Source organism: Photinus pyralis, unplaced genomic scaffold (assembly GCF_008802855.1).
Source record: "Photinus pyralis isolate 1611_PpyrPB1 unplaced genomic scaffold, Ppyr1.3 Ppyr1.4_LG7, whole genome shotgun sequence".
NCBI lineage: Eukaryota > Metazoa > Arthropoda > Insecta > Coleoptera > Lampyridae > Photinus > Photinus pyralis.
This window is the reverse complement of record NW_022170738.1, coordinates 4,508,810-4,520,588: the sequence shown is the minus strand read 5'-3', so window position 1 is coordinate 4,520,588 and position 11,779 is coordinate 4,508,810. Positions and strand designations below refer to the sequence as shown.

Below are 11,779 nucleotides of genomic sequence, written 5' to 3'. Positions count from 1 at the left end.
GAGATTTTGACCAATGCATTTTGAATAGTCAATGGACGATTGACGTATTGTCGCACCGCGTCTGGTTTCAAACGTACTTTCACATCGTATTTTTCACAAGAGAAAATCCGCTCAACGCTAAGTGCTTTCGTGTCACCTATCCTTTGCCCACTACGAAATTTTAAACTTGCTTCGCGCCCTCTTCCTATCTCCTGAGGCAGCCACTTCGGGCCGAGAAAAGATCGTGGACTGCGTATCCTTAATCACTACGAATTCCGGAAGTACCGACACCACAGGTTAAATATCTTCTCCTCCAGGTTCGAAAATTTTTCGGTTTTTTACATTTATTTCAGCACCCTCTATGGAGGGGATGATAATGAAACTTATACTTTACCTTGATAGCCGCGCCCATCCTACCTACCACCATCAGCCGTCGTGGCGTCCCCTTTGCTTTTACCGTGTGTCCTTCGCAATTCCTTAGGGACTGCGATCTGCCAAGTTGTAACTTATAATTTCTTATTTTTCTGATATATCGTTATCTATCACGTCCGAAAATTATTAATGTGTCGGAGTTTGAGGGTGAACTTGTTAATAAAACCCTTTTGGTATTATCAGAAACCTTCCTTCTTATATCGAATCTTCAATTCGAATAGGTTTTTTCCAGAAGTATCTAGCACTCGGGTTTTCCTTGAAGTGTGGTTGGTCACAGATTCTTTCGATATCCTAGAATCCTAGATACTGTACTAACATTACACCTGATAATTCGAGGGACCTACTTCTGGAACAGTTGTATCTGGACCATGTTTAGAATAGCAGAAATTAGAGCATATTTCACAGTCACAGCTCACAGATTTGTATAGCTGTAATTGTTACCTGTAAAACACTTGCAGATTACTCAAGCCGGTAATGCATTAACATCAACATCCATAACGCCTTAACAGTTGCCACGTATATCCTATAATAAATGTGCATTTGGAATGAGTATAGGCAGGACTCTGGCGAATAACAAATTGCGTTATAATGCAGTCCCTTTTGCTAATAAAATTACATTGTTGGCTTCCACAATGCACAATCTTAATACGGAACTTGCAAGAAGAATTACATTGCGTTGGCATTGTGAAAATTTTACACCACGGACCCGCGCGGTTGACAATAATAAGGGCTGGCTAAATTTTATTAATTCATAAATCAAACTAATTATATTCCCATTAAAAATTTAATACAGTTTGAAGCGAATTCTGTAGGTTTCACTCCGAGCAAATATTTGGATGCCGTCGAAATGTAATTATAATAAGCGGATAAATTTAGGTTGGGGCATCGAAATATGTCAGTCAATGGAAATGTTACAAGGCCTAGTTGTAGGTCGGTAGTTTATGGTGGTGAAAGACAATGAGAAATTTGGTCATTGGCGATGACCACCTAAGGGGCTCGTTAATTCTTTACGCGTATACATGGACGCTGTCAAACAATCAGCGAACCTTCATCAAGCCGGAGAGGTCTGCAGAATCCCGATAAAGCGCTAATTCCCGCAATCAAATATTGATTCAAAACTCACCCTCACTCTTCTTCTTACTTCGCTCGTTTTACATATAACGCCGTTATTAGAACGCGATGATTTACTGTAATGACTTTTTTCAGTAAAAGAACCAAAGCCGGTGTTAATAATGTTAATTAATATTTGAGATGTGGACGAGGGTGTAACGAATCTTTCAATATTAGCTGCAAACTTTTATTTTAAAAGAAGGGGGGTTGCACCTGCCGTTATTAGTTAAATTAAAACGGCGGCGGCGGCGGCGGTGACGGCAGTTCTAATTTTGCAGAAAGAATACGTCCGCCTGTCAGTTTGCTCTAATCACGGTTTGTTGTATTTAGAATTTATACAAGATGAATCATTTTGAAGTTTACCCTGAATTTTAGAGAGGAAATTAAGTGTCAACTCATCGCCCGAAACCGTTAACCGACCGACAATCCTTTGAATACTTTTGCCATTTTCAAATACCAATAATACCGCGTTTTAATGAAGTTTCCCACTAACCCGAGTCAAAAATGTCCACAAAACTCTTAATCTACTTTTTATTTTAAATTATCGCTCAAATACCAACTGAAATAAAGTTAATCTGTTCATGCCAAATAAAAGTCATTAGTTTGAGAAAGAAGCGGTGCATTAAAGAGCATCCTGCTTCTTGTTCGTGGCCCCGTGAATATAAAGAGTTACATTATAACAGGCTCGGCGAAAAAAAAGGCAAAACGCGATGCGGGGGTGTTTGGAGTAATTACGTTAGAGAAGAAGAAGCACCTGCTAGTGACGGGTCCTGCACCTAAGATGCCCTATCGGTGTTTTAATTACCTTCATTATGCTAATTATACGACCGTTGCGTTTCAATAAAGCATTCTTTAAGAAGTCTCCTACAGGAACTCGGTTAGCATTAAGCAGTATGCAGAAGCTGTTTTCTGACATCGCATGGGATAGTCTTATTTCGCAGTTAAAACCTATTTTCAAACCTAATTGGAGCTAGAGATTGGGTTTACTTACAACTGGTTGGGTAGTGAAACTGCAAGAGTTACTCTCATGATCTATAAAATATTTTGGCCATAAACCACTGTTAATTTATGAGCGGATTCCAACACCAACATTTCTTGTTTAATCAATCGTGAATGAGGTTAAATATCAAAACTTCATCTAAGGCAAAACTGAATAACTTGTTCCATAAGCAGGATAGGAAACCATAAACCCGTGAAATATACCTCTCGGCCCACTCAGGGGCGAGGGAGGAGAGGGGGGTTAGTTAAAACACCTTCCCGACGAAATAAAACAGCTTTTCATGAAACAATTTTCAATAATTAAAAAAATGCATTGCTTAACAAATTACGTAAAGCTGAAACAAAATATAAGTATATAAGGAATAATCAAATTTAGAATACTCAATGCGCCCTAACCTTAAACAATAATGTTTTATCCAACGATAATTTGTTAATAATCATTTCCTTGTCTTATTCTCGAACGCTTCCGAGTATACTAAAATGTTCTCTAACAAACACGTCACATTTCTCGGAAAGATTGCGTCACATCTGACTTTGCTCTTGATCGCCGATGACTAACTAATCTTTCATGGCGCCTCTATGCCTGTATAGGAATTTCTGGAATTTTCGCTACAATATGTTTCTTGATATAAAGTAATTAATAACAGCATCTAAACCAGTTTTGACATCTACCACAAACGGTACTTTTAGAGAAATGATCTACATCCAGGGGCGGACTGGCCCGGGGGGGGGGGGAGGCGATTGCCACCTGGCCTGTAGGTCATATTGGCCCGACAGAAATTTATAATTATGTGCTGTATTTAGTTTCTTGCGCTATTAATAAATTACTAACACATTTCTCTCATTGGGGTTGATGTTAGGTTGTTCATTAAAAAATTCTGTTTTTATTTAAGTGTTTTACAATGGATTTATCATTTTTTCTCGTATTTTGTAAGTGCTTAAACACAATTATGGGCGACTCGCCTCGTTTGTATATTTTGTTACTTTTAATTATCAGGTGCAATTAAAAAAAACAAAATTCTAATTAATTTTCGAGAAAGGAATACTTTAAAATGAAGCAAAAACCTATGCAATTCCACCTGGCCCGTAAGTACCCAGTCCGCCCCTGTCTACATCCTGTTTTTCATCTTTCGGAAGCACTGCGGTGAATTTTTTTAAGAAATCCCAGTTGTTTACAACACTTAAAATTTCTTCTCGTAATCGTCCAAATGTGACAAGATCATTAAATCGTAAATGGTAATATTTTTTCTAGAATAAGCATAGCTATAATCAGAGCCACCAGCATGTGTATCCGTGGTACCCGCCACAAATGGAAGCGTACATATGCCTATGAAGATGGAGCCGCCCTCCCCAATATCCAATAATACTCCACATTTATATATACTTAGTTATTTCATTTTTAGCGCATTTTTGCAAATTTATATTATACATATAATAAAAGGTAGCCTTTAACTTAATTTTGACCGACTGACTAGCTGAAGAAAAGGAAGAAAAGGAAAATGCTTGTAGGAGGGCGAGGAGTGTACATGTACCTACCAAAGCTGTGTAATTAACAGCTTTAGGGATGGGGCTACATGATGTGGCGACATTTTGGCGCCATCCCCGAGCGTGTTATACGAACTTGGTGATTTTTCAGTTTCCTATCTTCTTCTACAGTTTTTTTCCGATTGTTTTCAAATTGGTGTCGAAAAGATCTCTTATAAACGCGCACAACTCCTGCGTGATGGAATTTTGTTTTTTTCCTAGGGGCGAAATTAACCACCTTTTGAGGTGTCGATTTTGGACGCCCAAAGCCCAGAGTTCGAATTGCGGTCTCGTGTCGAGACTCACCAAAATTCGAATTGCGGGTAAGCGGGACGTCATAAGTGGATACCACCAAAGGGACTGTAGCCCCCGGGCCCCGACAAGATCTCACTGATGGTAGAGTCGAAACTTCAAACGCGAATTGCTGGTAAATCGGACGTCGGAAGCGGATACCGACATAAAGAATGTGGTTGCCCCCGACAAGACCTTACTGATAGTGGAGTCAAAACTGTGTAATAGAATATACTGATCTGCCACAGAAAAATGCGCTAAAGTCCCTTTTCGATCTATAATTCAAATCGGACTTGCAGTTTTTCTCCGCATTGGTTTAAGCAAAAAGTACTAACGACGCTATACAGATAAGTAATTGATAGCATCAGTAAGTAGAGAAATTACGTATTTCCTCAGAGTTTGAGGTTAGTAATCCATTCTCAAGCGAGAGTATCAGAGAAGATGCACGGATCTTAGTGGTAAGATAATCGGCCTGGGGCGAATGATCGCACGAAAGATCAGGCAGTACCGCATGACCACGAGAATCAGTACAAAGTCTCCCATTTGAAATTAACTATAACAAAAGATATCTCGTTAAAACTGCAATTTTATGATTCCTATCTGGTGTGATGCCTCATTTGGTGTCCTTTAAACATCCCCATTGAAAGAAATCCAGTGATAGACCTGGTGACCTCATTGGCCATCTTTGTGAGTCATTCGTTGCCACCCAGTTTCCATAAAAATCGTTCTAAATATTGTTCAATTATGTGGACGTTATGCGCAGAAACCCCGTTTTGCTGGAAGTATATAGATACATTCTAACGTTATGCTATCCACAAGGTTCTTTACTGGTAAATTGAGGTTCATTTGCGAAAAAGGACTTTCAAAGTCAAAAGGAACATTCACTTCGATTTTTATTCAAAAGATGAAAACCTGTTAACATTCTCAGTTCTGCTGAACTTTACAGCGGATAGGATAAAGCATCGGGGAAAACGGTCTATATCATTGGAATTGAAATAGATTTAAAACTTATTGACTAAGGTACCAAAAAAAATTATACAGAAACACTGGACTTTTCCTTTGCGCTCCTAAATAACCCTTAAATATTCAAAAAAAAACACAAACTTCATCTAGAGAAAAAAATGAGAAATTCTTGGAGGTATTAATTTAAATTTCCCGATTTAAAATTGTCCTTTGGAGAGAAGTTAAACTCCGGTGAGGATTTTATCAGTTCACTCTGACGTAATCGATTTCACGCAATCATTTTTGACCCGGAATCGCGTCTTCAGCGGATAATACCCACAAAATAGGCGCGGAGGTATTCCAGGTGGTAAAACCCACTGTAATTGAATGTTGTAATTCGTTTGACACTCGCCCTTGGTAAGTGTGGCATTTGGAAGGCACAGCAGGAAAGGCTTGGAGGTGTTTTTGGGACTGCAAATGGAAGCTCTCGAAGAGTTACAACTACTGAAAAATAATTGACCAAATAGAAGCATTGCTAAGGGAACCTACAGAAAATGCCCCACCAGGAAGGGTTCACAGGAACCATGAAACTGCAAGTCTTTGTTTTTTGTAATATAGGGTGTCAAAAGTCGAGATGTACATACACATTTTAAGTGTTAACCAGGCTTACTCGCATCATGTAGTTTTGCTTCTTTTTTGGCAGTTGGTTTCTATAAACATATGCGTTAAAATTGTGGTAACGTTTTACGAAAATGGGCGTTGAATGAAAGTTTGTGTATTACGTGATTATTTCCGTCAACAAGGAAACCGCAATTGGCCGAATTGATCAGAAATTCGTTAAGACGAGGTTTGTGGTGGATATAAAGCATTGGAGTATTTTCTCAACGAAATGGGATTTAAATAACGAATTTGACATTTTATTTGGTTAAAAAATCACAAAATGTGCGGGATGTTATAGCAGGTTGATACATATAATTTCACTTCACATAAAAGCTCTTCATGAAGAAGAAAATTTTTAGTGGGTTCAAAGGAGATCTGCTTCAAAAATCTTTCCCGTAAATAACAATAACTGAGGGGTTACATGTGACGTCAACAGTTGTTTGGAATGCTCACTGCAAAAATTGTTACTAAATAATAAATTACAAATTCTGGTCCTTAATCCATTGAAATGTCTACGTGCTACTTAAGCTTGCGTTATTAACAAACAAAAGTTTTAACTCGCCTCTAAAATATTCCGCAGTTTTTTGCAGTCCATCGCTTAAAGAAACCTTAGGTTCCCACCCTATATGTTTTTTAGCTCTCCTGATCTCCGGTTTGCGTTTTTGAGGATCATCTTCGATCGGTGCCACGTGCGTTATCTCACTATCACCCCCCACCACCTCCTTAATGATCATTGCAAATTCGTTTATGGTGTGCTCGATGGGATTGCCGAGATTTACCGGCAAAGTATAATTGGAATTCATTAAAGCGATTAGTCCGTCGACTAAATCTGATACATACTGAAATGATCTCGTCTGCTCACCTCCACCGTAAATGGTAATATCATGTCCCTGTAAGGCCTGAAGAATGAAATTTGAGACCACTCGCCCGTCGTTAAGGTGCATTCTGGGCCCGTAGGTGTTGAATATGCGAGCCACGCGGACGTCGGTGTTCTCCATCTTGGCGTACGCGTACGTCAAGGTTTCCGCAATTCTCTTGCCTTCATCGTAGCAAGCGCGCGGGCCAATCGGATTAACGTGTCCCCAATACGTTTCGGGTTGCGGGTGTATTTCTGGATCGCCGTAAACTTCGGACGAGCTCGCAATCAAAATGGTCGCATTTACCCTTTTAGCCAAACCGAGCATGTTCAAGGTTCCTAAGCTGTTCGTCTTGATCGTTTTCACTGGATTTGCCATGTAATGTGGTGGACTGGCCGGACTTGCCAAGTGGTAAATTTGATCTACCTCGATGTAAAGCGGGTTAATAATGTCATGGTGGATCAGCTCGAAATTAGCGTGGTCTAGCCATTGCTCGACATTTTTTCTACGTCCTGTGAGGAAATTATCAACCACCACAACCTCATGTCCATCTCTAATTAATTTATCTACCAAATGCGAACCTACAAATCCTGCACCTCCAGTGATTGCAATTCGTTTTTTCCTTAAGTAATTTAAGAAAGTGACGTCTTCGTGCTGTTTTGGAATCCACGATTCTAACACGCGTAGCTTCTCTTGTAACTCGCGCACACCTGCAGCAGCATCTTCCAAACTACTCTTCAATAGCGAAGCTCGGGTATACACTTTTTCATTTCTGTCGCGTGAAGATAACAAATATATACTCGTAGTGAAAATTACCAGGAAACACACTAACCATCCCACTAATATTCTAAAATTGGTGAAGGAACAAAACATTGTGACGTTAACAGGTCAAATGTCTCTGTTAGAATATTTTAAGATTCACTGATAAGGCCTATCTCTAACTTTTGCTTCAATTACTGTTTGAGTATGTTGATGTGAATGTAAGTTCAATATTTGTGAAGTAAGTCCCATTACGATAATGACACGACATCTAATTAGGGCATAATTATGCTCTTGTTTACCACTCCACATTTGACTGATATTTTATAATGATTACATTGTTTCATGCACCTAAATTTCAAATGCCTGTGTATTCATTTTGAGGAACTTTGTTCTGAAATCCGTAAATCTTGCTCATCTTTATCGCACCTTTAGCAAGAGGGTTTTATAGAAGAAATTTGAGCATGTTAAATTGTAAAAGAATCTTTGCCATTCTTTTCAGCATTACACCATCCCTTCGCAGCTCAAGCCAACCCAGGTTCCGGCCCCTAAAACACATCATTACAAGCCAACTACGATGCAAATAATAGCAACCAAACGCCAGATTACAACGAGGCAAAACCCAAGACCACAAAATCAAGGAAAAATCATTTTGAGTGTGATAAAGCATTCTATTGGTCGACGGTCAATAAAGTCTGAAGTCTTCACAAGAAATTACTTTTAAAGGTGCTCGTATACTCAATATACCGATTCATCCCTTTGGAGCGTGGTGGTTTGTTACCCCCTTGTTTTAAAAGTCGTAAAGTCCATGATACAGACACAAACAACAGAAGAAAAGAGAAAAACGAAATAAAAATGGAGAAGGGCGACATAAAAGTGATACTCTGCAATGTAGCGAGGGTAGCCCGTAAAGACGTTGAATTCTGGGTGTTTGTAAGAGGATATGATGTCGCGGGGTGGTAGAATCATGGGTAGAAGAAAAGAATTGGAGGAAATTTAGGAACAGAGAAGAAAGAGGAGAAAGGAATACAGGTCAGACGAGTGAAAGTGGAGGGAAAGATAATCAGAGTGATAACGATATACCACAAAGAAGGAAGAAGGAAAAATAAAATTGAAAATATGGTAGATAAAAGGGACAAGGGGTGGCTAATATTAGGGGGAGATGTTAATGCAAGAACAAGAATTAGGGAAAAATTGGTAGAGATGGGAAGAGGGGGAAGATAGGGACGAGTAATTCACATACATGGGAGGAGGAAGAGAGAGGTAATTGTTTACACAATAGTAAATGAAAAAGTACTGAAGGAAATAGATGAATTTAAGGTAGACACAAAGATAGAGTCGGATCATAAACCGATCGAATTGAGTTTAAAGGGAAGATAAGATCAAGAAATTAAAATGTGTAGGTAAAGGCGAAGGGAGAAGAAATAGAAGGGAGCACAGAGGAGGAGTCGATAATATAAAGTATATAAGGTAGACTGTAAAGTATTAAAAAAAGCAATAACGTGGAAAAATAACTGAAGGGACGAGGGGAGAAAAGGTAAGGAGTGGTGGGACAGAGAGTGTACAAAAGAGAGCAGAAAAATGATGGAGAAGGAAAGAAAAGAGGAAATAAAATTTTTGAGGTTCATCTTGATCTTAATCAGGGAAATAAAAACTGAGGATTTTTGGAAAGTGATGAACAAGAAAAATGAAAAATAGAACAAGTAAGAGGAAAATACAATTATAAGAATGGAAACAACATTTTATCAAGTTACTGCAAGGCAAGCAGGACAAAGAGGAGGCTATGGAAGAGGTGGGAAAAGAGAAGAGGACAGGGAGAGGCTGGGATGTTCGCCACAGATAGGGCCAAGGAAATTATGAGGAATTCAGTAGTGTCGATTTTCAATAGAGAAAGGAACTGTATGGAAAGACAAGATTGAGGGCAAGAATAGAAGGGAAGGAGTCTGAAGTGTTTTGAACATGTGAAGTACTAAGACATAGATGTCCGCTTACCCCCACCTTATTTAATCTCTACTTAACGGACATGGAAAAAGTATTAAGACAGAGCCTAGGTGGAGAGATAGTAGTGGAAAGAAGAAAGATATGGTCCCTGGCATAAACGGACGACGCGTTGCAACAGATGTAGAACAAATAAAGGAACTTGATGGGAAGAATGGAAAGGTATTGGGGAAAGGAAATGATTAGAGTCGAAAGTGATGAGATTTGTAGATGGTGGTAAAAGAAAAAGGTAGGAAATAATAGAAGATAGAGGAATTAGATATTTAGGGTGCCAAATGCAAAAAAATAATGGGGCAAATACTCAAATAAGAGAACTAAGGTAAAATAAGGTGGTAGCTATGTTACAGGTGTGGGGATAATGGAGAAAGTAGTTTCAAGAACAATTTCAGAATAAGAGAGCGGAGATATGGGGGTGGAGGGAATGGGATGAACTGGAAGGAATAGACTGAAGGTATTATAAATATGCATTAGGGCTAAGCGGAATCACACGAAATTGTATACAGGGTGTTTCATGAGGAATGGTACATACGTCAATATGTTATAGATCGTTTTAAGCAGAAAAGTTCCTAAATGCTCAATTCTCAGAGGTGAATGCGTGATGCAATACCTGAACCAAACCTTTGCGGAGTGGATTGGTCGTAGGGGTCCTATCAATTGGCTAGCTCGGCCACCGGATCTTAATCCTCATTTCGATATTTTATGTACACATTTAAATAAATCAGTTTATGCATTAACTGGCTGTATCTCATTGAGAATTGCGTACATGTTTTTAGGAACGTTTCTGCACCTATATAACATATTTACGTATGTACTATTCCTTATGAAACGCCCTGTATTAAAGGAAGAAACAAAAATGGGGTAAACAGGGCAGGATCGGGACGCAGGGCGGTCTCAATCGCCCTTTGTGAATACCCTCTTCCGATCATCCGTTCTTGTATAAGGGAATATACTCGATCAGGATAAGAGGTCGAGGAGGAGGGCTATGGTTCCTAGAAATTAATTCCTTTCGTTGAGACCTTTCATTAAAGTACCATGAAGGATAAAACTATGTAATTCCATTTTTTACTGCTTAAAAATGCCCTAAAAATGGATACGGACGGGCTGTGGTCGAAAAGAGGAGCGGAATAGGAGAAAAGATGGAACATGAACTGACAAAAAGGGACTCGGATGCAAAAATACAACAACAGAGGATGAAGATGGAGAGCGCACGAGGAAGTAGTAGGAAAATGTGCGCTTTTTTGTTAAATTTAAAGTGTGTGGAGTCCCAAATGGTCCCTCCTGAGTACGCCAATGTCAATATGATCCGGGATGATTTCAGATGATGTTGATTCAAAATTTGAAATCCGGATCTATGGTGTAAGATTCATGTTGATTCATTACGCAAGGTGATTGAGAACTAGATATAATTCAAAATGACTCATGAGTGTTCAAGGACCAAAATTTCGGAGTAGGTAATTATTTACGATTCAAGACTATTCAAGTTTCAAGAGTCCAGGATTTAAGGCAATGTAAGATAAAAGGTGATTAAATATAATTTAATAAGATCCGGGAATCCAAGGTATGAGATTCTAAGCTTGTACTTCAAGATGACATTAACACCCAATTCTTCGAATTCCCCGTCGAGAACTTAAAATTGTAAGTTTTCAATTTTATATTTAAAAGTTAACGTTTTTTTGTTAAATTTTGCATAGCAAGGTCCTAGATTTAAGTTTTGTTGTGTTTATTTATTTATTTTATTTATTTTATTTATTTTATTTATTTTATTTATTTTATTTATTTTATTTATTTTATTTATTTTATTTATTTTATTTATTTTATTTATTTATTTTATCCCTCTCTTGTTTTGGGCCCTCAACAGGCATGCGCCCATTTACAGAGTGACCCGCATAATGCTATTTAGAGGTGCCTCTGCAGAAGGTCTTAAGTTGGTCTATACTACTCCGGTATTTACCTTTCGAATTAGGAAAATTTCATACGTATATACATTTTCCAAAATGAAAATGAACGCTATTGTCCGCACTTTGTCCGTCTACTAGTCCTCCAGTTTATTTCGTTGTGGTTTCATTCTTATACAGCCCCGAAACCAGAACGACAAAAGATTTTTTGGATTAGTCACTTCCTTTCCGATTTATTACTGATTCGGTGCGGGAAATGCCACGTCTATACAGGGTGTTTTTTTGGGAGCTTTAGTTAAAAGTTTCTGGGAAAGTAAAATAGGTAGGTTTTTG

At 38.5% G+C, this 11,779-nt stretch overlaps 1 protein-coding gene across 1 annotated transcript; it reads right to left on the bottom strand.

The window, feature by feature from the left end:
• Window positions 1–6,197: 6,197 nt before the first annotated feature.
• LOC116176917 (UDP-glucuronic acid decarboxylase 1-like) lies at window positions 6,198–7,724 on the bottom strand. The gene has a single exon (XM_031495753.1). It carries the CDS (start codon window positions 7,665–7,667, stop codon window positions 6,450–6,452), a length of 1,218 nt encoding a protein of 405 aa, XP_031351613.1. The 5' UTR covers window positions 7,668–7,724; the 3' UTR covers window positions 6,198–6,449.
• Window positions 7,725–11,779: the final 4,055 nt, after the last annotated feature.

Excerpts from the sequence above, each read along its gene's own strand:
- LOC116176917 (XM_031495753.1), bottom strand. The coding sequence starts at position 7,667 with ATGTTTTGTTCCTTCACCAATTTTAGAATATTAGTGGGATGGTTAGTG.